The following is a 23723-nucleotide window of genomic DNA, read 5'->3' as shown; positions in this document are numbered from 1 at the left end:
TGGTTATTCTCATCGGACAAATTGCTTCTCCATGTGGATCGTTGCAGACTTTTATTTTCAAAATTGCTTCTTTTATTTGTTTATTATGGGATGTAGTTTGCTTGCTCTACTATTCGTTGTTGTATAAGGGTTGCAATTTTGTTTTTCGCAGGTTGCTCTAACGGGGTTCTCCCCGTCGCTGCGATTGCTGTCAGGTGTGACTCTCCATGAATGCACCGGCAGCATCCTTGGGCCAGCCTCTGGTCAAGAGGAGAGATCCAGATGAACATATGTTAAGGTACATTCTTTCACCAAAGGAATGCCTCTTTATTTCTGTCCGCTTTCTTCTTTATGAAATTCTAACTGAGTTTTTGCGGTTGCCACTGCACTATCATGATGTACAAGTAAATAAACTACTCCCTCCGTCCCAAAATAAGTGTCTTAACTTTGTACTAAAGTTGAGACACTTATTTTGGGACGGAGGGAGAATATATGTAAGTGAACTTGGTCATATATTGCCACCAAGCGACTGCACTAGCATATGCTTTCCGAGATGCGTCATATAGTCTAAATTTTATAAAGAAAGCCATACAATATTATGCTTGAGTTCATGTGTGTGCACACTCAGTTAGTTCTATATCATCTCTTTGATATGAATCATTGCCAGATAAATTCTTTTGTGGCATGAAGTATTATCAATATTAACTACTTAGGGCGTCCAATTGCCATCTTTGCTTAGGTCTCGGCTCTGGGCTTCTGTTTTTATGTACCCTATGATCATTGTTAGGATGCAACTGTGCTGGCATATGCTTGTTGAGTTACATATGATTTCTTTTTTAGAGATGGTCACATGGTCTGGATTTCATGAAGAAATTCGTGGAATATTTTGCTTGGGTTCATGTTGATGTGAATCAAGTTGAAAACTGTGTGCAAGCATAACCGGATATACTAGTGTATAGTTAGCTTTACATGGATACATGTTCCTCATGATTGATGCAGTGTCAACTTAATGTAACATCTTCTATGTGTGCAGGCACAACAGGCTAACGAGAGGCAGTTGATAGATCACTATGGATCAAAGCATCCCAGGGAGAAACCTCCATGTCCATCAAATGCAGACTGACTGATGCGAAGTGGAAGCGTGAGCTGTAGTTGACTGTTTCTGAGGGTGTTCAATCTGCTCCATACTTGGATGACTCAGCTTCAGCTTTTCCCGTTGTAATGTATGCATTTCCGTGTCCACTCAGATTGTTCTATTATCTCTTTGATATGAATTACTTGCAGAGAAATTCTTGCATGGCGTGAAATACAACCATGGGGTGTTCAATTGCCATCTTTGATTAGGCTGGGGATTCTTTTACAGGATGCAGGTTTTGTACCATATGATCATTGAGTTGCATATGAATATATGATTTCCCCTTTTGACATGGGCATGTGCCATGTAGTATAACATTTACAAAGAATGACATGGAAATTGCAAGTAAATGGTTACTCTACCCTATTGCTTCTTTAGGACTGAGACATGGTGATAAGAATCTAGAGATGCGTACTCCTCTGTCACAATAAGATCAAGTCGCCTGTCATATTGTTGATTCTTGTACAGATTAAATTGTGAGCAATTAGGACACATACCCTTCTTCTTGCCATATTGTTGATTCTCTTACAGATCCACCTCCCATGTTGCCGGCAAGGGTCTGTATGCATTAGTGGTTTAGTATGGTGTTCTAAAGAAGACCGCCCCACTTTGTGGCCACTGCAGCTGTTAATAGGGAGGCCACCCATCAGTGTCACTAAATGCTGTGGCAATATCCTCTTCTTTTCTTCACTTCGGGGATGGCCGCAGTTCTACCCCTGACGCCGCTGCACGTAAGCGGGATGTAATTGTCTCGTTGACTCTGCACTGGTGAGTTCTTCCCTATTTCCCTCTTTGATGCTTTGCCTCCTTATGTTTGACATGATCTTCTTTCGGAATTTATCATGGTTTTGGTGGTAGCATGAATGGTTTACTGTTTATAATTTTTATGTTCTCTACCAAGTTTGCATGCTATGATAATTATGGTATAAGGCTACTATAAGTTAAAATGGTGTTTGTCTTAGTTATACGGTGCATTTCGATCCTCACCCGAGGAACAAAGCTGGCAGCCCCTCATGGGTTTATTCAAATCCTTGCAAAATGATTTTTTTTAGCAAAGTCATCTAGAATGTTAATGACATCATATGCTCTAATTCCACTAGGCTGATTCAACGTGAACATTTTGTAATACAGCTATTACTTATTTGATTTTGTTTCTAGTACTAGAAATTTGGAGGCCAAGGCAATCAACAAACGATGTATCTAACTACAGGCACTCGATTTCAGATGGTATGTTCTGAATTTAACTTGCATGGTTTACTAATTAATGCAGATTTTATGCATGCAACTGCAATTTAGTCTGTGGTATAATTTAAATACCTTATGGTTCAGATGCCACTTTTCATTTGAATTCTTTCTGGTTCTGTAATCTTATTATCATTTAGGATAAATTTCTTATGTTTCACCCAATATGTAAATCTCGCTTGGAAATGTCAAAATAGTCTTCACTAATTATCTAACCACATAAACTCTGACCAGAGAAATGAAAACAAAACTCTCCCAGCATCCCCTCTGCATAAAACCAAGCAAATCATCAAGTTGGTCTTTAGCATTTGCATGCTGTTCTGGAACAGAAATTTACGTCGAGAGTAACAGTGTCACCAGAAGTACATGGTCCAGATAATCTATACTGGCAATAGTCAATATATTCACAGTTTCCTTGGGGCATTTTCTTTCTTGAATTGTGGTTCAGTAACTCGAGCATCTCTTTCCTAATTTCCACAGTTTCCTTGGGGCATTTTCTTGCACAACTTGCATTCGATTATATCCTTGTGCTGCAAATCTTGCCAGAAGCCATATTCTGCAGCTTCTCCTTGCAGCTCAGCCATAACCTGCAGAAATTATTATTAGTAGCTAGCATGAGGTGTGACCGTGCGAGCATTGAGCAGAGCAAAATCCAAGGCTGAGCAAGAGCAATTAAATCTGAGTCACAGAGGAAGGCAGAGCAGTATAACATCATAAATTGGAGGAGTGTTGCATGGCTCATATTTTAAAAGTCTGAATCTGTTCCTGGGAACTAGAATAAACAGAAAACCTATGGTTGATATCTACAACCATTTTTACATAACGAAAAATAAGGCAAACTTGCCAGCATCTAAACAGAGGCTTATGGCCAACTAGACTTTATGATGTAGGCATGTAGCACTACAAATCTGAGTCAGAGTGCAAGGCAGAGCAGTAGAACATCATAAATTGGAGGAGTGTTGCATAGCTCATATTTTAAAAGTCTGAATCTGTTCCTGGGAACTAGAATAAACAGAAAACCTAGGGTTGATATCTACAACCATTTTTACAAAACAATAAATAACACAAACTTGCCAACATCTAAACAGAAATTTATGGCATTGCTTGAAGAAAAACATCAGTGTGTAGCCATTAATCAGGCAAGAGAATATGGAGAAGACACTGGCCACTTTGTCCACCTTGGTGCTTATTTCAGTGTAAAGTCAAAATTTTGGAATAAGAGAGATTACCTCCCAACTTCACCTTGTGCAGGACTCTGCGGGCTTAGAATAAACCGATGCAAAACATTGTGTCCTTTGCTGTTAGCAGCTCGAAACATTCCTGGCCACCGCGGGCAGGTCTGCACCATGTGCATACCGAGAATCAAAGGCCTGAGCATGGCCATTCTTTTGTTGACCATTCTGGTTTGTATAATTCTTTCACCTATAAATTCCGCAGTTCCTCCAATACCCAAAACCTGCAATTAAGAGGTGCAAAGATATTATAAAGTGAATAATAGAGCATTCAAACTAAAACAACTTTTTACAAACCTTTATATTGTCTTTGGGGAGGTAACGATAAGGACAGCACTTCTGGGTTGTCCATGTAGTCGTTTTTGTAAAGAACTTTTCATTTTTTGAGGTATTTATGATGCTGACATGAAGCCTCATGGGCATTTGCACTTGTCTTCTCGCCAAGGTGGTATGCAGCAATTTGTCCATTGGCATATCCAAAATAGACCTTTTCAGATGAAGAATCTGCAATAAAACGTTTTGAGAAGATTATACAATATGGATATGCAAAAGATATAGCTCTGAGTGCTGTTTTAACATTTTACACACACCTTGTTGTCCCATCCTTGGGTGCTCATCTTCCTTCTAGCGTAGCAGCTTGGAGAACTAACTTTTGCTTTATTTGAAAACCGCCCATGCCCTTGACCCAGTTTCAGTTCAGGACCAGGGGGCTGCTCTGTAAATAAACTCTCCACCTTCCCATTGACATTCAACATATGAAACAGACCGTCATCCATAGGTACAAAAGAATCCTCAGGAGGAGGTGCACCTTTTCCATGTTTCTTTTTGCAGTGTGTATCCTTTTCCTTTCTAGCAAATGACTCATCACGTGCACGCCATACATCTGGCTGTTGCGCTTTTTCATGACTGAAAATACCATCATCGTAAGCATCTAACTGTAGAATCTTCACCAACTCAAGAACTTTCTCAATAGAGTCCATCCCTGGAAAAGCAATGCCTTGGTCTAACTCTGGGAGCTCCAATCCTTCGCGAAGACAGTGCATGTACTTCATGGCATATTCGCTCAGCTTGTTCCAGTTGCGCACGAGCTCATTCATCCATGGAATAAAATAGTCGAGGCGCATAGAATTTGGGCTGGGAATGTTCATGTACAGTGCTTGAAAAACTATCTCAAACCTTGGACCTTCTCCCAGATAAACAACAAAAAGACCTACGAACTTGGGGTCTATGCGCTCCCCACCCTCGATTATGGAGGTGAATGCCTTTCTTAGGTAACGCAAACCTGTAAGCGACCCTCCAGGGTCACCATTGCATATATCATGGTGGTTACCTCCAAAGGAAAGGACTGTGTGGTCCGAGCACTCTATGTAGTTCTTCTGGTCACCGTCCGGTTTTAGCTCATGCACCTTACCATCAATGCAGTAGGCTTTCACCCACCAGTATCGACCTTGCTTAATAAATGTGATTGTATCTTTTTTATACTTGACCACTGTGCAACACGTGCCCTTCTCTGGAGTGGTGAAGACGTGTTTTTTTCTGCGGAAGAGTCGAGTCACATCCACTCGGATGCCTTTCTTATAGTTCCACCACCTCGCTGATTGGACATACTTCTTGTAGTTAGCCTGTACCACTTTAGGGGGGCCGCTAATATCCAAGAGCAGCACATCCTAAATATGAATCAGGAATTAAAAAAATAGATCAGTCAATGTACCCTAGCAGGAAAAAGGTGGACAATGAACACTACATCATATATGCTGCTGTATTTTTTGGTTGAGTAATCATATGTGCTGCTGTTACTGTCAAAGAGCAATAGCAATTTGTTGTGGCATAAATTTGCGCAAAGTATTCTCAAGAACTCCATGATTGTTTTTTCGCAGAGAGCGCTGGCTATGTTTGAGTGCCAAGTCTTGTAGTATCAGTGAATGCATTTATAATTTGGAGAGTCGGTGCTTACAACAGTAGTCCCAGGTTGGTTAAATTGTATAGCATGAAGGTTAAGGTTATTTGCATAAAAATAGATTTGTCAATAACCATATGGACTTTTTTTGACAGTACCATATGGATGAGTTTGTCATAATGCCCGACCTTCATTTTAGTGTGTTACAATTCATTCCTCTTTGAGATGCAAAATGTAGAAAGACAACTAATTATGTGCACGATATCCTATACCTATACATTTTGATTTTCTATGCCATGTTAGCATTTGCTTAATCATGAACAATCTTAGTGCATATGTTCCTTTCAGTCGAGACTCCAACTAACCTTTACTTTTGCTTATTATGCTTTTGAATATTAGATAACTTTTACCATTCTACGATATTTGATATGTGTTGGAGTAATCAGTTTAGAAAAAAGTAGGAATTTGGCTTTTACTTCTGCTAATATAATAATCATATTTTTGGTTTGTGGCGAAGACTCCAACTTACTATTTTTTATTTATTTCTGAAAGTGTTTCCTTCTGATTATGTTTGCTGGATAGAACAGATTGTTCAAAGTGGTAACGTTTTCTGTTAGAGTTAATGACCAGTTGGGTCCTTTTTTAAAACTAAGAAAGGTTTAAGACAGGGGCCCCCCTGTCCCCCATTTTATTCAATATTGCTATTAATTTCTTGCAAGAACTTGTAGAGCTATTTCTCAAGGAGAGATTAAAGGGGCAGTGCCTAATTCAGTAGTAGGTCTAGCGATGATTTAACTGAGGCTGGAGAAAAAAATGCTAGAAATCTAAAATCAATTCTGATTCTGTTTGAACATTTAGCTGGTTTAAAAATTACTTCTCGTAAGAGTGATATTTGTTGCTTTGGTGAAGCTGGGAATGATCTAGAAAGATATAAGGAGATTTTTACTTGCAATATTGGATCATTGCCTCTTTAAATATTTAGGGATTTCTGTAAATACTGTTAAATCTAGGAATAATGATTGGAATAAAGCTGAGAATATAACACGGAAATCTAGCAAGGAAATTTTCTAGACTATGGTGGTAAATTGATTCTTACTTGACCCTGTCTGAGTAATATTCCCTTTATGATGTCAATGATTACTTTGCCCATAGAGCCTTCTGAATAATTGAGTTTTTTATGAGAAGGATGTTGTGGCAGGAGGATGACAGTTAGATGGGCTGATGTTTGTCCTAGGTGGCTTGGGGATTGAAGACTTGCAAGTTATGTACTGCCTCTATCAAAATATGACATTTTTGCATTTCAATTTGAACTGCAAAAACGTCTTATATTTTGGTATGGAGGGAGTATATCTGTTGATGGATTTGGATTAGAAACTCGAGATGGTTTATTGCAAGAGTTAATTCAAAGAAAACACTGTAACAGGAAGTTGCTGAGTGACATTTGCATTGTTTTTCATGGCTTGGTTAGTTGTAAAGAGTATTTTGTAAGTATTGTACTCCCTCTGTAAACTAATATAAGAGCATTTAGATCACTATTTTAGTATTCTAAACACTCTTATATTAGTTTAGAAAGCAAGATTTTCATGGTTCTGTAAGGACTGTTGTAGTGGCAGTATTTGTATTTGTAAGAAATTTATTGCAACAGGCATGCTAAAGATTTGGATGGAATGTGCGACTCGATCGGTACTATTTTTCCTACAGCTTACTTGGAAGTAAATTTGGCCTATTTGATCTGCAGCTCTATTTGTAAGAATTTTTTTGTAACACCCATGGAAATGTTAAAGATGTTGAGTCATTGAATTGTAATTCTTTCTTTTTCTGAAAGGAACATCCTAGCTAGATTGCGAGCAACAAAGTACATAATCACTAATTTTGAGTTATAAGTCATATGTTCTGGATTCCCTCGTCCCCTTCACTATTTTTGAGTGTATTTGCTGGGTTTTCCTACCGCATCAGCTAAATGAAGCGCCCAGGTTTTCCTAGCCGAAACACATATCGTTTTGGTTGGCCAAAACAAAACAAAACGATAGATTTTAACAGCGTCACTTTATCTTCCTATTGGAAATGGCTAGCGCACAAAGTTTGACAGCTGCCCAGAACAAGAAACCATGAGAAAAACGGGAAAAAAAAAGCAACTGAACTTATCTATCTTGAGTCTGCTGAGAGAGATTATATTGAACAAACAGGAAATAAGCGGTGAATTGTTCCGCTATGATCAAGAAATTAGCAATTATGAACACGAGTCACTCTATGATCGAAGAAAGTGACAAAAGACAAATCGGTCAGCAGGTATTATACCTCGCTGTCCAGGGATGCGAGGAGCTCAGCCAGGCTTGGGTCTTGCTTCTGCTCGGGGGGTTCTCTCCGGTTCTCCCTCTTCTTGCGACCCATGGCTGAGCAATGGCGGAACTCCCTCCGGTCTTGCCTTCTTGCAGCTGATCGTCCGCTCCTCCGGTTCCTGGCAACTGAGCGAGCGCCTGATCGGCCGCTCCTGATCCCCGCGCGCTGGTCTCGCCGCGCGTCCTCCCTCTCTCGGGTGATCCCCGTGCACAGAAGCCGCGCGTCCTCCCTCTCTCGGGTGATCCCCGTGCACAGAAGCCGCGCGCTGCTCGCGCTTGCTCCGGCCCTTGACGCGCCGCCGCGCGAGGGCGGGCACGACGGGCTCCTCCGACTCCGCGCGTCGCGCGCTTGCCTCCGGCTTGACGCGCCGCCGCGCGAGGGCGGGCGCGAAAGGCTCCTCCGACTCCGCGCGTCGCGCGCTTGCTCCCGGCTCTTGACGCGCCGCCGCGCGAGGGCGGGCGCGACGGGCTTCTCGGACGCCGCGCGTCACAAGCTTGCTCCGGGCTTGACGCGCCGCCGCGCGAGGGCGGGCGCGGCGGGATCCCCGGACGCCGCGCGTCACAAGCTTCCTCCCGGCTTGACGCGCCGCCGCGTGAGGCCGGGCGCGACGAGCTCCTCCGACGATGCGCCTCCTCCGCGTGCAGGGAAGCCGCTCGCGCTTGCTCCGCCGCCGCACCTCCTCCTATTCCGTGCGGTTGATCGCCGGGCAGGGAGGCCGATCGTCTTCCTGCGCGGCGCAGGCGAGGTTGTTGCTGGGCTCTAGTTTGGGTGTTGCCGCCGATGGCGGTTACACAGGGTTTTGGTATATAGGGCGGTTGGTTGGTTGGTTGGTTCGTTTCCCGCCTCCGGCCTGCGCCTCAATACAGCAGGCCTTCTTCCCGGCAGCTTAATCTTCTTTCTGTCAGTAAAATGCAGAGACTACCGATGCTATCCGTCCGTCGTATCGTGCGTTGGTTAAGTTCAGGTGATGATCGCGACCAGGAGAAGCGCGAAGACGTGTTTCAAGCATTGGGCCGGCCCAAGCTGGCTGGGCCGGAGTGGGCCAAGTAGGACGTAGTACTTATGTGCGTGGAGGGTTGGTGAGAAGGTAGGAGAGGAGAAACGGCTAGTGGCTGGTGTGTGTGCTCGTCTTCCTGAGGAAGGCGACTCTCTCCTCCCCCCCTTGTAATTCCTCTTGTAGCTCAAGAGATTTGAATTCAATGGCAAGTGAAACTGTCTAAATGTTGTTTTGCTCAAACACAAGTTGCTTATTTGGGGCACATCATTAATGGACAAGGGGTTTAATTCTACTGATCCAGCAAAAAAATTTGCTATTCAGGTTTGGCCTACTCCTGTATCTGCTAAGGAGGTTAGGGGTTTTCTGGGTCTGGCTGGTTATTACAGAAAGATCATTCGTCACTGCGTGATTGTGAGCAAACCCTTGACAAATCTGTTGAAAAAAGGGGTACCATTCCGCTATACAGCAAATGAACAACAAGCTTTTGCACTACTTAAGCAAGCCCTGGTAACAGCTCCTGTTTTGGCTCTTCCTAATTTCTCTTCAACTTTTATGATAGAAACAGACGCTTGTGATGTGGATATTGGGGCAGTACTTATGCAGAATGGGCATCCGTTGGCTTATGTTAGCAAAGCTCTGGGCCCCAGGAACCAAACTCTTTCTGTGTATGAAAAAGAATACTTAGCAATCCTATTGGCTGTTGACCACTGGAGACAGTATTTGCAGGTTTCACAGTTTGTAATCCGAACTGTCCAATGAAGTTTGGCTAGTTTGTCTGAACAACCTTTGCACACCAAGTGGCAACAATGTTGCTGAGAACAGTGTTGCTGATTCACTTTCCAGAAAACCACATAGCTCTCTTGATGTGTTACCAGAAATGCACCTTATCTCTTCAGCTCAACCTGCTTGGCTTGAAGATATTATGCAGAGCTATGTGGGCGATAAATTTTGCACTGGGTTACTTCAGAAATTGTCCACCAGCTCCTCTTCTGATAGTAAGTTTACTTTGACAGTTGGCATTCTTCGTACTGAGAACTATGTTTGGGTGGGTGATGTTCCAGAGTTGCACAAGCAAATTGTATCTGCTTTCCATGATAGTCCCAGTGGAGGACACTCGGGATTATCAGTTACTTATCGCCGTATCAGAAGTTTATCGCTGGAAACACATGAGGGGATTTATCAAACAGTATGTGCAACATTGCCTGATTTGTCAGCAAGCAAAGCTTGAACATGTAGCCTACCCTGACCTGTTGCAGCCATTACCTGTCCTCAAACTTCCTTGGAATATGGTGACAATGGATTTCGTCGAGGGGCTACCACCATCTCTGGTCATCGATAAATTTTCCAAGTATGGTTATTTTGTTCCCATGCACCATCCATTCATAGCAGAAACAGTTGCTGAAACCTTTCTCAATTCAGTATATCGCCTGCATGGTGTGCCTCAATCTATTGTCTCGGATAGAGATCGTATCTTCACTAGTGTCTTTTGGCAAGAATTGTTCTCTAAGTCTGGTACTCAACTTCGAATGAGCTCTGCTCAAGTTAATCAACAGGTGGAATGCTTCTTACGATGCTTTGTCAATGCTCATCCTACTAAGTGGGCTAAGTGGATTCCCCTATGTGAGTTCCGGTACAACACCAACTGGCATTCTGCCACACGTACTACTCCCTGTGAGATTGTGTATGGGCATGCACCTCGTCACTTTGGTATCCCCTCGGATGCAGTAATTCAGTTTGTGGACGTGCAACAATGGTTGGATGATCGCAAGGTGGTGTTTGATTCTGTCCGTCAGCATTTATTGAGGGCTTAGCAGCATATGAAAATCCAAGCTGATAAGCACCGCACTGAACGTGTGTTTGATATGGGCGAGACGTTTTTTCTGAAACTTCAACCATATTTACAGTCTTCAGTGGCGCCATGCGCCAACCACAAGCTTGCTTTCAAGTTTTATGGCCCCTTTGAAGTGGTGGAGCGTGTGGGTGAAGTGGCCTACAGATTAGCCCTACCACCTATTAGTCATGTGCACCCGGTCTTCCATGTTTCACTATTGCGCAAGGTCCTTGCACCGGGATGTCAAGTGATTTCTTTACTCCCTGCTCCTGATGATCAGTTCCAGTATCCAGAACAAATCCTTCAGCAACGAGTTGTTCGTCGGTGCGCTGATTCCCTGATCCAAGTACTCGTCAAATGGAGCGATGCGCCTGGAGAGATGGCTATCTAGGAAGACAAAGTGACACTTCGCCAGAAGTTTCCACGTGAGCCGGCTTGGGGTCAAGCCGCTTCTAAGGCGGGTGGGATTGTTAGCGACCAGGAGAAGCGCGAAGAGGGTTTGCATGCTTTTGTATGTACTTGGAAGTTGATCTACGAGGGAGATAGCTGCGGACGCGAACAGATTAGATCCCGCCGGTCGATCGCTAGCTAGAGCTAGCCACCTTTTTCTTCTCTTCAGCACTCGATCGCTAGTCCAATGCCATTAGAGTTAACCTTATTGTCTACTCTCTCTGTCCCAGAATATAAAAACGTTTTTGATACTATGCTAGTGTTAAAAACGTTCTTATATTTTGAGACGGAAAGAGTAGGTGTCTATCATGTTTATTTCGTCGCGTCAGTTGGTTCATGCATGTTGCTGAGTTGAGACGTGAGGCTGCGGCGGTGTGCATATAGTGTGATCACGTGCACACATACAAGCTGAGTGTCTTTTTTTTAGTGGACAAGCTGAGTGTCTAGTCAGTCCTGTTTAGTAGGGCATCTCCAAAGCGAACCTTCAAATCCGTGTAAATGTTTGGACCGTGTTGTTCAGAGGCAGTTTGACATCTAACGCCGCCCCGTATCGATTCACGGACTAGTCCTCTGCAAACCAGAAGCAAATTAGGGGGGTTTCACGGTAATACAGACCATCATCACGTAGGACTCCGACACTCCCGGCCCGCCCAAAACCACGCCGGGGCCCCGTGTTTTCCCTCTTTCTCTGCATCAGGGTCATGCAAGAAGTCCACCATCTTGAAGCAGCTGCATCACACATGACATTTAAATTTGACGCATTATCTTTGGCATGCCCGGTTCTCACAATGATATCAACGTGCTGCAGTAGTCTCTATTATTTGCTAGGTTGACTGATGGGCAAGCTCCACCTTGCAACTATATTGTCAATAGGCATCAGTACAACATGAGTTACTACAAGTTTGACAATGTCTATCCTTTCCTCGTCATGCTGATGCTGCTCTCCTCCTCCATGGCCGTCGCCGACGATGAACCCCCATTCGGGCCAACCGTGGTTTAAAAAATGTACGCGGATCAAAAAAAAGGTTCACAAATTTAAAAAAGATCACGGTTGAAAAATATACATGAATTCGGAAAAAGTTCATCAATTCAAAAATATACGTGATCTGGAAAAAAGATCACGAATTTTATAAATCCAGGAATTAAAAAAATCGTGGATTTCAATATTCTTATTTTACAATGAACTTATTATAGAGACGGGAGGGACAGAGTTGATACACCTTTCTCTCCCGCAAGCTTTTAACGTGCATGGTTGCAACGAATGGGTCCTCACGATCGAGTAGATCAACGGGGCGAGGCCCATGGCAGGGCATGGAAACTTCATGGCCAAGGGTAACCACAGTAAACCTAAAAAAAGGTGTGAATTTTCATCAATCTATAAAAACCGAGGGAGTCGGTTTTTCCCGTAAACCATTAGCTTGCTGGTTTTTTCTTGAACGAGCAGCGATAAAGCGAGCGGCCAATCGGGACGAGGGACGACGGACGGGCGGGCGAGCTAATGGGCCGGCCCAGCTGTGCGCTAACAGGGTCTAAAGAGAGCTCAGAGCTCCCCACGGTCCGGGGTCTGGAGAAAGAAATTCAGCAGCGGCCGCCGCTTTGGTTGATCGGTTGCTGCCGCCGGCACCGCTACCTGCTGATCCCGCTCCCTTGTCGCGCACCGGCACCGCTGCTGCTCTCCCGCCTCGCACCTGCCCCGGCGGCCCAGTCCCCGCGGCAGCCGCCGCGCTGCAGGCTTGTCGCCTTGGGTTCAGGTGAGGTTCAGGGCTTCAGCATACCGCGATGTGTCATACTTTAGTGTTGAGCTTAAATAGAAAATTTGGAGATTTTGTTTTCAGTTGCATGTGTGAATGTGCAGGACTATTCTGACATTTTGTTGTTAACTCTTGTGGTAAATACTGTATCAAATTATGATCAGGAGATTTTTTTTTCTGTTTGCTACCTTTTGTATCTCCGTATTGTTATTTGTAGTTTCTGTCATGTTTTATCTATTTGGGAAAATCTAGATTTACTGGGCAATGTTGACTAAACCGGGATGCTCCACTCATGCCATAATCTGGACCTTTTTTAGGGTGCGTTTTGACCTTCTGTAGATTATTCTCGTCAGGACCATTCTGCTGGAGATTTTTGGATCTGGATTGAGACTAACACGGATTAATGACCGGATTCTAAGATTGCTCTTTGGTGACCGATCTGCTTATGCATCCTTTGTCATGGCAAGCAACATTGCAGTAAAAGGAGTTAATAATTGGGGCAGGCCAAATTGGCTCCGCGTCCTCCCTTGTGCCAGTAATTATTTCTGCACCTCCATCTATGCCACCAAAGGCAAACAATTTGACATCACCAAGGGAATGGATAGATCAGAGATGAAGGGGCGAACAAAGCAAGTCTTTGTTAGCCATGCCTCTTATCCTGTATCTGAAGGCAACATCCTTAAGAAAACCACCCATCGGGACGGTTCTATATACAAGATAAACTATGGTATTCTAAAGCTATGGCATCTTACTCAACGTGATGAGAGTAAGTCATCTATCATGTTCCATTTTATTTTTAGGATGCTTACCAGCTATATAGTTTGGTTGATTGATTTAAAATGAATTCTTGTATTTTAAAAAATGCAATATATATCTGGATTGTTATAAAGAATTTATGAATTAGCAAAAAAATAGCATGCTTCATTTGGATATATAAATTTGTCGATATACCATACATGATTAGGATCTTGTCACTAGTTTTAGTCCTACAAATAACTTTCCCTTGTACTCATACACCAACAACTTCCATGACTCAGAAAATCAAACGACATTATTCTTCTTTCTAAATTGCACAAATATGTATTGACAAGCATAATTATAATTTTTTTGTGTAAATTGTTTGTATAAAACATTATTTGTTGTAATATAACATGTATCTTTTTTCATGAAGCACAACTAGAGCCGATGATGTTCTCAAATCCCATGAATTGTTTCCCGGATAGGGATAGATGCATGGTACATTCTGCAACTGCTATGATGCAGATTTTCTCACTGAAATTGGAAAAAGCTAGTACCAACATCGGCTTGGTACAACTATATGGATATATAGCAGTGCGTGATTGTCATGATTCATTGCTTAATTATGTCTTCAATCGTAGCAGAGATGATCCCATCATTGTGGAACAGGTGCACATTTTTACATATATATGCAATTATATTTGATATTTCATCCATTTAAATCATAAGATTTTCTCTCTCTTGGGATTCATTTGCGCTATAGTCTATTGAAATTCTATTCACTCCAAGCTTTTAGGAAGACTCCTATGCTTTTCCTCCTCACAATCAAACATCCTTTCAGTCATCTTGTACTGAAGATGGCGTGACACTCTAATCTTGTGCTTTATTTAGTGTACAACTTTTCGGGAATCCTGCAACCAAAGAGGTCAAACATTTGAGGTGTTGCAGATGGTGGCACCACTCTGATGATCTTATTTGTATGACTATATGCATTCATTTATGCAAATGCATGTGCTTTGAGGATCTTATACAACGATGTGTTTTTTCCTTTGCATATGTTAGGCAAGTTTGTGGTTAGTTATCTTTGCATGATTTATCGAAGTCATGTTCCATGTGCAGTCAAATTATATTTGTTGATAAAATATCTCAAATAATTTTCTTTTGAAGGGTTTAGATTTTATGCTATCATTTATTTGAGATCTGTTGTCAATTGGCATAAAGTAGAGCATATGCTTCACATATTTCTTACTTTCCATGAGGAGCTACTAAATAATAATAGGTTTACAGGGTTCTCTTATTGAGATGACCGGCCCTAAGCGAGGCATCACAATGGTAGCCCCTGTTCTAGTTGAGTTTGACATGAGGATCAAGAAAGGAAAGCAAGAAGATGATCTACAACTAATTGATGGTGCAATGGAGTACCACGATATAGTCACACCTGAGTACCCATTCACGCATCGGATTAATGGTGATTGTGGCGCGGTTGACATCACTTTAGCCCTTATTCGTTGGGCATTTGAGGCCACAATAGATGTTGTCATATCAAAAGTGCAGTGTGGATTTGATTTATCCCTCAGCTCATGTATTCTCCTTATGGATGATTTACATGAGATTCAACTCTTTCGTGGCAGTATTGGTGAGTCGTGTGGCTTAAGAAGACATGTGATTGCTGTGGAGGAGGATACTTTGATGCATTTGAAGTTCAAGGTAGGTCAGAATAGTTGTAAAAATGATTTTGATCACCATTGTTCCTTCAAAGCGAAAAAACATGGGTACGACTATCAGCAAATCATGCTTGAGCTTGCCTCTATCTCAGTGAAGGTGACTTGGTCGAACTTGCAAAGCTAAGTCACTTGTTTCATATTCGAACTTTGGTTGTGTTACTAGTTGAAAGTATGTGTGTTGCTACAGAAGACAAATAAATGGCTCCACAAAAATGTGTATTTCTTTGATTATTGTACTACCTTTGTAAACAAATGTAAAGACGTCTTATATTTGTTTACCGAGGGAGTATTTTTTATTCAACTCTATCAGAGTTGTGTGAGTTCAGATTTGTACCATTTTATTAAGATTATTAATATATATTTGTATGACTGTCATGCGGACAACGGCGAGAAGAGCAGGTCGCTCTTATATTTCTTTCACTGTTCAAGATATCTTCCGATATTCCGATAAATCGGACGATTTATCGCTTACCCTTATCTGACCGATAGGATAAATCGGCTGATAAATTAGTCGATATGACGATAAACTGGCTGATATGGCGATAAACTGGCCGATTTAACCTTTATCATGGGTCGACCGATAAGTTCCCGATAAGCGATATCCCCAACATTGATTTCTTTACAGAAAAAGTACCATGGAAAAATAAATTGCTCTGGCGGCCTACTTTCTTGCTAGCACCCACGGGCACGGCGGATCAGCAAGCCGGCCGGCTGTCACATGCGGTCGATCCATCCGTTTTTTTCTTATTTTCTCCCTCCACGTGCATGTGTGGTCAAGTCGGGTCGGAGTCGGACAGTTTGGACGGCTGGAATTTCCCACTTTACTCAAGCCACAAGCTAAAGAAGATTCACATCTTCCTTGTTGCTAGCCAGCCGCTGTTTCTCTCTCTGGGTCGACATCATTCTTCCATTCTTTTCTTAACATACACTGCTGAAAACAGATTCACTTTTCCAAATAAGCAAGCTTCATTCGATTTCCTTGCAATGCTGCTAATTACGTACATACAATATCTCCAGTAGATTATGAAAAAAAAAACACCGCCGTGCCGAAAACACAGCAGTAAACTTTATGAGGCACCTAGGACAAATACACAGCTTGTTTTCCTAACAATGTTGCTTAATGGAGCTTAATTTCTTTTGTTAAAATGTATTCACATGCAGTCTTATTTGAAAGCCCTCGCCGCAGGCCACTGAAGGTCCGCATCTTCCTTGCTTGCTAGGTAGCCGCTGCTTCTCTCTCTCTGTCGACAACATTCTTCCATTTCGACCATGATCATCTCATCATAAAGTACATGCGACCCTAGCTTTACCATGCGACCCTAAACGGACGTCCGGTTTGGCCGGATTTTGTCCCTTTGGGACCGATGGGTTCGCCCGTGTCCGGCCTTGTCCGTTGGGTCGTGCGTGCGGCCACCGCGCAGCCACACCCCAAATCACGTCTGTGTTGGGCATGATTTAAAAAAATAGAAAACGTAAATAAAATGACTAAAAAAATAAATAAGCGCGGTTTAATAAACATAAAACTTAGTTAGGATCGCCACGGCCACAAAACGGCCCAGTTTCATGTCCAACTTGACATAATTAAACATTAAAAAAAATGGCCGCTGCCAGTGCGCTTCTGCCCGTGCCCGTCGATGCCGTCGCCGTCGCCGTCTTCAGTGCCCGTCGGCGTCGTCGTCGCTGACGAGGTCCACGTAGGCCGGCGGCGTTCAGAGGTGGGCCGGCGGTGCGTGGTAGACGGGGGTGGGCCGGATGGCAGGAGGTGCCTGCACGACCTCCTCCCGTGGCGACGCCTCCCGCTCCGGTGACCGCGGCGGAGTGGCGCACCAGTCCACGCCCACGGCGGCGGCCATCTCCGGTGCAGTGCAGGACCAACCCCACCCCTGGCCCAGCAGACCCGGGTGGAACGCGGCCACCGGCTCCTCCTCCATCGCCTCCTCCTCGGGGATGGCTACCTCGCCGGCGACGGAGTGGGCCATCATCTCCTTCAGGCCCTCCCATTTGCCGCTCATCGTGCGTGTACATGGAGTCCTCCATGACACGCGCCATGAGACGGGCCTCCTCCTCCGCTGTCATGCGAGGAGGTGGTGGCGGAGATGGCGAAGGCGACGGCGAGGGCGTGGGCATGAAGCCGCGCACCAGCCTACGCCCGCGCTCCTGGGGAGCAGGCGCTACGCGCTCCCGACGTGGCCGCCGCGGCCCAGACGCCGTGCCGGCGAAGAAAGAGGCACGCCGCACGTCGTGCTCGTCCCTGAGCCAGGTATCCCAGAGGGAGGAGTCCGGGCCTACCTGTCGTCGCAGTACAGCTCGTCGGGGAGGAAGCGGCGGCGGCGCTCGATCTCTTGACGGCGTGCACGGCCGGTTGCCGGGACCGGCGGGATCGGCACACGGTCGGCGCTGAGGTGCCATCCGTTGGGGAGGTGGGCGTCGCCCCAGGGGAGCGGTGTCCTCGTCTCCCAATAATGGCGGCACACCGACGCTCGGACGTAGTGCTGGTCGCGCTCGCCGGCGGACGTGGTGGCGATGGAGAAAGCGGTCGGCGCGGGGGCCCGGCGTGGTGGTGATGCGGCCTCCTTCTTCACGGAGCCGGCGCGGCGCCCCGACGAGGAGTCGGCCTTGTGGTCGTGCTTCCCCTTACGGTTCTAGAAGCCCATGGCGTCGAGGGTGGCCGGCCGGCGAGCTCGACAAGGGAGGGCTAGGGTTTAGCGCGGTCGGGTTTTGAGAAGTCCGCTGGATGGAGTGGGACAGTGTGGACGACGACCGGTCCACGGGTTCTCCATTTAAGAAGGACGGCGACCTTCCACTGGGCCGATGGCAGATGGGGTCGGCCACCCGTGCGCATTGATGTTGGCAGGCGGGAGGTAGGTGGCCGCCCCGCCACGCGGCCAGACGCGGACGAGCGGCGCGTCCGTTCGGTGTCCACGGCGACACAAACCCGACGCAAAGATGCGATTGAAATGGGTCGGCCCGGACACAAACGGGCCAGATGGATCCGGACCTTCGCGCGCTGGGCCGCATCGTTTGTCTGTTTTACTCGAAACGAACGGGATGGGATAGGATGAGGTCGCGCGGTGGAGTTGGCCTTACTATGATGATCGGGCCGGTATGGAGTTGCTCTCAGATTCCCTGACGTAAGTATGTATGTGTCAGGCCACGAGTCACCGATGGACAAACAACAAAAATACAGAAATGACGAATGGTTTTTATAACGAACAAACTATGCATACATACATACATGCGGAGTCTCCACCATGACCATGAGATGAGATGAGGTGCGCCGAGGAAGTTGGCTGGTCGTTAACGTGCTCCCGGTTGGTTGTTCCAGGCCAGCGATACGGCCGGTCTCGGACGGCGACCGGCGACGGCGTACGTACCGCGAGCGACTGTCTGTCTGCTAGCAGCACCCGCGGGCGTGTATGGTCAGGTTCAGTCCAGTCCAATGCTCTTCGGACAGCGCGGACGGGGTTTCGCACTTTACCGCAGCCCCAAGCCACACGAAGATTCCCCACCCCTCTTCTTTTTCTTCTCTTTTCTGTGAACGCTCTGCTCTCTCATTTGGTTGCTAGCGACACACTCCACTGTTTTTCTGTCGACAACACTCTTCTTCCATTACTACTACTATCTAATTCTGCTTCTCCAATGCTGCTTATTAGGCTGGTGTGGGCCCAAACCAGTGGAATGGAATGGAGCATGGAATGTGAAAAAAAACGAGGCCCAACCGTCCCCAATCTCCTCCCCACCAAAACCGCGCCACCATGTCCATGTCCATGTCCATGCTTCCTCTTCCTCCTCCCTCACTCTCCCGTCAGATCCCCTCTCCCCACTTCTTCCTCGCCCAAATTCCCTCTCCCCGACCAAGCTTCAGCTCTGCTCTAGCCCCAGCAATGCCGCCTAGCTCGTAGCCGACGCGCCCGTCCGTCCGTCGCAACTCGCAATGGCGCCCGCGGCGGCGCTGCTGCTGGCGTGCGCCGTCGCCGCGCTGGCATGCCTGGCACTCGCGGACCCGCCGGCGAGCGAGCAGACGGCGCTGCTGGCCTTCCTCGCGGCCGTGCCGCACGAGCGCAAGCTCGGGTGGAGCGCCTCCACGCCGGCCTGCGCCTGGGTCGGGGTCACCTGCGACGCCGCCAACTCCACCGTCGTCAAGCTGCGCCTACCCGGGATCGGGCTCGTCGGCCCCATCCCGCCGGGGACCCTCGGGCGGCTAGCCAACCTCCAGGTGCTGTCCCTCCGCGCCAACCGCGTGTCCGGCACCATCCCCGACGACCTCCTCCGCCTCTCCGCCCTCCGGTCCCTCTTCCTGCAGGACAACGCCGTCTCCGGCGCCATCCCGCCGGGGGTCTCCGGGCTGGCCGCGCTCGAGCGGCTCGTGCTCTCCCACAACAATTTGTCGGGCCCCATCCCCTTCGCGCTCGGCGGCCTCGCGGCGCTGCGCGCGCTGAGGCTCGACGGCAACCGGCTGTCCGGCAAGATCCCCAGCATCGCCAACCCGGGGCTCAGGGCGTTCAACGTTTCGAACAACATGCTCAACGGCTCCATCCCGCGGGCGCTGTCGCGCTTCCCCGCCGACGCCTTCGCCGGGAACCTCCAGCTGTGCGGCACCCCGCTGCCCCCCTGCAGCCCCTTCTTCCCGTCCCCGGCGCCGGCGCCGGGGATGGGCCCGAGCGACGGCGCGCCGGGGAGGAAGAAGAAGAAGCTGTCCACCGCGGCGATCGTCGGCATCATCGTGGCCGCCGTGGCCGTCGCGCTGCTCCTGCTTCTTCTGGCCATCGTGTTCTGCTGCAAGAAGAGGGCCCGGCGAGGCGCGCGCACGGAGGGACCGAAGGGCACGGCCGCGGCGGCGGGGCAGACAGGCACAACCAGACCGCCGGCGGCGTCCGGCGAAGGCACGGGCACCGCGTCCTCGCCAAAGGACGACGCGGGCACCTCCGGGGCGGTGGCCGCGGCGGGCGGCGGGACGGGGGAAACGAGCCGGCTGGTGTTCGTGGGGAAGAGCGCGGGGTACAGCTTCGACCTGGAGGACCTGCTGCGGGCGTCGGCGGAGGTGCTGGGGAAGGGGAGCGCGGGGACGTCGTACAAGGCGGTGCTGGAGGAGGGGACGACGGTGGTGGTGAAGCGGCTCAAGGAGGTGGCGGTGGCGCGGCGCGAGTTCGAGGCGCACATGGAGGCCGTCGGCGGCGTGGAGCACCGCAACCTGCTCCCCGTCCGCGCATACTACTTCTCCAAGGACGAGAAGCTGCTCGTCTACGACTACCTCCCCGCCGGCAGCCTCTCCGCCATGCTCCACGGTCAGTCATCACCCTCCCTCCTTCAACCAAAACTGTACTGCATTGCATAGATAGCATCGCCGGCAATTCGACGTGACGGCATGTGGAGTGGACGGGCGGCTCATCTGGCGCGCTTTTCGCCCCGTTCTGCGTCTTTTTCTTTGGTTCATCATTGTTTTGTGGATCTTTCTCTCGTTGGTCGTGGCTTTTCTTTGATGGCCAAGCGGGGTAAAAATCGTGGCATGTGCATGGGATCATCAGAGAAAGAAAGAAAGAAGGAGCGATGATGATGGGCTCGGCTCGCTGCTGGAAATGCAACACTTGGCCCGCATTGGCGAGGAGCAGAGACAGAAAATGGTGTGCGTGCGCTGGCCGCGGGGTTTTCGGGCTGTAAAGCCACGACGATGGTCCTCCCTCCTCGTGGATTTTCTTTTCTTTCTTTCTTTCTTTCTTTATTTACATTCCAACGCTACGATCCAGAGGAGAGGAGAAATGCAGCGCTGCTTCGTCCGTATAGTAGTTTCGAAATGCGAATGCGGTCTGCACGCCGTGTGGCCTCACTGAACAGCCGAGTAGTAGTAGTAGCGCCAGTGAAAGCGAAAGGCGTCTCTGCACTCTTCTTGGCGCCATATCCGTCGTTATCGTGTGGGCATGCAGTACCGTACTGTCACCACTGTAGCCCATTTGATAATCGGTAGTAGAAGAGGATACTGTACTCGTCTTGGGCCACTTGTGAGAGGGAGGGAGACGCCTGTGCACTGCACTGCACTGGCGGGGGCCGGCAGCCATGTGCCGGGACCCGCAGTCAGTCAATACCCTGGCAGCACAACGGAGCAGTATCTACGTACGCATGGCACATCCATCGTACTTGCTGCACTGCGTTACTGTGGGAGGCTCTGTTTCTCTTCGCGTAGGCCTTTTATGTTCTGATGCTAGTGTTCGATTGTGTTTCTCAAATGATGAAGCCGCGAGTATGATGATTAGCAGCGCTGTCTGTGACCTACTGTTCCGTCGCCATTTGAGGTTCTAGAGTGCCTACCAGATCAGATGCGCTCATTTTGTGCCCGGGTATATGTCTGCTCTGTTTCAGTGAGTATCTGTCTCAGTTTTGGTCCTACTTAATAACCTACTACGGCAGCTGGTTGATTGATTGCTTCGGTGGTTGTTTGCTGCTGCTCCACAACTGTGTCATGTGCTGTGCTGTCCTCTTGTTACCGTCCAAGGCTGCATTGCATACTATACTGAAGTACGAGCTACCACATTTTCTTTTCTTAAAGAATCCCTCACCTCTCTTCTTTAATTGTGGACCGGCCGATCAATCAGGATGATTGGTTTCGGTTCTTTAGTCTTGCATGGTTGTGGGTGTCTTTAGATTAGCAGCAAACTGATTGAGCGTTAATTCTACTCCCTCCATTCCTAAATAGATGATCCAACTTTGTAGTACTAACTTTTAGTAGCTGTTAGCTCACGTCCCATTGATTTAATCAGTCGTACGTGACGCTACTTGCATTTTAATCCTATATAATCAGTTGTACATTATACTACATTGCAAGTTTGCTAATGTCACATTGGTATTTGTCAAAATTTTCTTTTCTTTGAGAAATCGGTAGCATGAGCTCTGCCTTATCGATCGGCCCAAGATTTTTCTCACCGGAATGAAATGAAATTTGAATGCAGGGAGCCGGGGCTCGGGCCGGACGCCCATGGACTGGGACGCGCGCATGCGCTCGGCGCTGTCGGCCTCCCGCGGCCTCGCGCACCTCCACTCGGAGCACAGGCTCGCGCACGGCAACGTCAAGTCCTCCAACGTGCTGCTCCGGCCGGACCTCGACGCCGCCGCGCTCTCCGACTTCTCCCTCCACCCCATCTACGCGCCGACGTCCGTCCGCGCGGGCGCCGGCGGGTACCGCGCCCCGGAGGTGGTGGACACGCGGCGGCCGACGCTCAAGGCGGACGTCTACTCCCTTGGCGTGCTCCTGCTGGAGCTCCTCACCGGCAAGTCCCCGACGCACGCGTCCCTGCAGGAGGGCGACGGCGGCACGCTGGACCTGCCGCGCTGGGTGCAGTCGGTGGTGCGCGAGGAGTGGACCGCCGAGGTGTTCGACGTCGAGCTCGTGCGCCTCGGCGCCAGCGCCGAGGAGGAGATGGTCGCGCTGCTGCAGGTGGCCATGGCCTGCGTCGCCACCGTGCCCGACGCGCGCCCGGACGCGCGGGACGTCGTCAGGATGATCGAGGAGATCGGGGCCGGCCACGGGCAGACCACCACGGAGGAGAGCGCGCGGGCGACCACCTCCGAGGAGGAGCGCTCCAGGGGCACGCCGCCGGCCGACCCGACGCCGTAGGTGGCTCCGGCCTGCCCACGGACATCTCTTGATTGTTTTGTTGGATGATGAATTGTATTCTCTCTCTCTCTCTCGCTCGCTCTCGCTCTCCCTCTATCAAGCCTCATGTCACGCAGGTTTCATTCTTTCTTCCGAGTAAAGTAAATGTTTCTCCTCTTCTTTTCTTTTTTGCTGTACGCCTCTGTGCAGCCCCTTTTGACCTTCTTTGTGATTCTTTGTGATGGATTAACGCTCCCCATGCATCATTATATTTTTTTCTTTTTTCTGAACATTACCCCGTGTCTCTTTATTCGTAAAACGCAGGAATTTCTGCTGAGACAACGTGCAAGATACATTCCGGCGGCTCATTCAGACACATACTTGCAAAGATTTTCTTTTTCTTTTGCCTCTTTACATACTTGCTCCATTTAGGCCTAGTTGAGAAAAACATGCAAAAAACCACCATCGGCATATCATTTAGTAGTCTGCATGTAGATTGTCTACATTAAGGGAGCAACTTGGGCATGGCGTTTGGTGTCGTGTATTGACTAGGCTGATGCAACTATAGGGTGTTTGGTTGAATACACTTGACATATGATTAAGAGTAGCTACGCATAGCACATAGAGTTACACTAGAGTGCCTCGGTCCCTCAGCCCTCTTTGCTGTCAAGCTCTCTCCAGAACTATGGCATCGAAGATTAGGTCATCCCTCGAAAGCTGCCGTTGAGTCAGTCCTTGGAGCATCTACAGCCAGGCGCCTCAAACCCTCTCTCGAAAGCTGTCGTTGAGTCGGTCCTTAAAGCATCTACAACCGGACGCGTC

General features: G+C 47.8%; 2 protein-coding genes and 1 long non-coding RNA gene across 18 annotated transcripts in view; all 3 read left to right on the top strand.

Annotated features, from left to right (window-relative positions):
• The window catches only part of LOC123102078 (uncharacterized), a 7834-nt gene extending 765 nt beyond the window's left edge, over positions 1–7069 (top strand). Inside the window, exons 2-6 of one of the 15 annotated variants that reach the window (XR_006448735.1) lie at positions 152–277; positions 1013–1882; positions 2279–2341; positions 5466–5556; positions 6684–7069. This is a non-coding gene — a long non-coding RNA (uncharacterized lncRNA). Of the gene's footprint in view, positions 1–151; positions 278–1012; positions 1883–2272; positions 2342–3607 lie in introns of all 15 variants that reach the window. The other 14 variants (XR_006448739.1, XR_006448742.1, XR_006448731.1 and 11 more) reach the window with 14 other exon arrangements.
• An 805-nt stretch (positions 7070–7874) lies between these two features.
• LOC123101156 (uncharacterized) lies at positions 7875–15539 on the top strand. Its single transcript, XM_044522742.1, has 9 exons — positions 7875–8570; positions 9144–9329; positions 9426–9556; positions 9666–9900; positions 10037–10170; positions 12639–12854; positions 13208–13620; positions 14026–14261; positions 14880–15539. Exons 1-9 carry the CDS (start codon positions 7875–7877, stop codon positions 15438–15440), a joined length of 2808 nt encoding a protein of 935 aa, XP_044378677.1. The 3' UTR covers positions 15441–15539.
• Positions 15540–18507: 2968 nt separating this feature from the next.
• On the top strand, positions 18508–23170 carry LOC123102077 (probable inactive receptor kinase At2g26730). Of its 2 annotated transcripts, XM_044523358.1 has the most exons (3): positions 18508–18694; positions 19701–20601; positions 22258–23170. In XM_044523358.1, exons 1-3 carry the CDS (start codon positions 18584–18586, stop codon positions 22920–22922), a joined length of 1677 nt encoding a protein of 558 aa, XP_044379293.1. In that variant the 5' UTR covers positions 18508–18583; the 3' UTR covers positions 22923–23170. The 2 variants fall into 2 exon arrangements, with proteins under 2 accessions (XP_044379293.1, XP_044379291.1); XM_044523356.1 differs by lacking the exon at positions 18508–18694 and having other exon boundaries at positions 18973–20601.
• The last annotated feature ends 553 nt before the right edge of the window (positions 23171–23723 follow it).

The sequence above is a fragment of the Triticum aestivum genome, chromosome 5A (assembly GCF_018294505.1).
Source record: "Triticum aestivum cultivar Chinese Spring chromosome 5A, IWGSC CS RefSeq v2.1, whole genome shotgun sequence".
NCBI lineage: Eukaryota > Viridiplantae > Streptophyta > Magnoliopsida > Poales > Poaceae > Triticum > Triticum aestivum.
The sequence above is the reverse complement of the archived record's forward strand: the minus strand, read 5'-3'. Positions and strand labels throughout refer to the sequence as shown.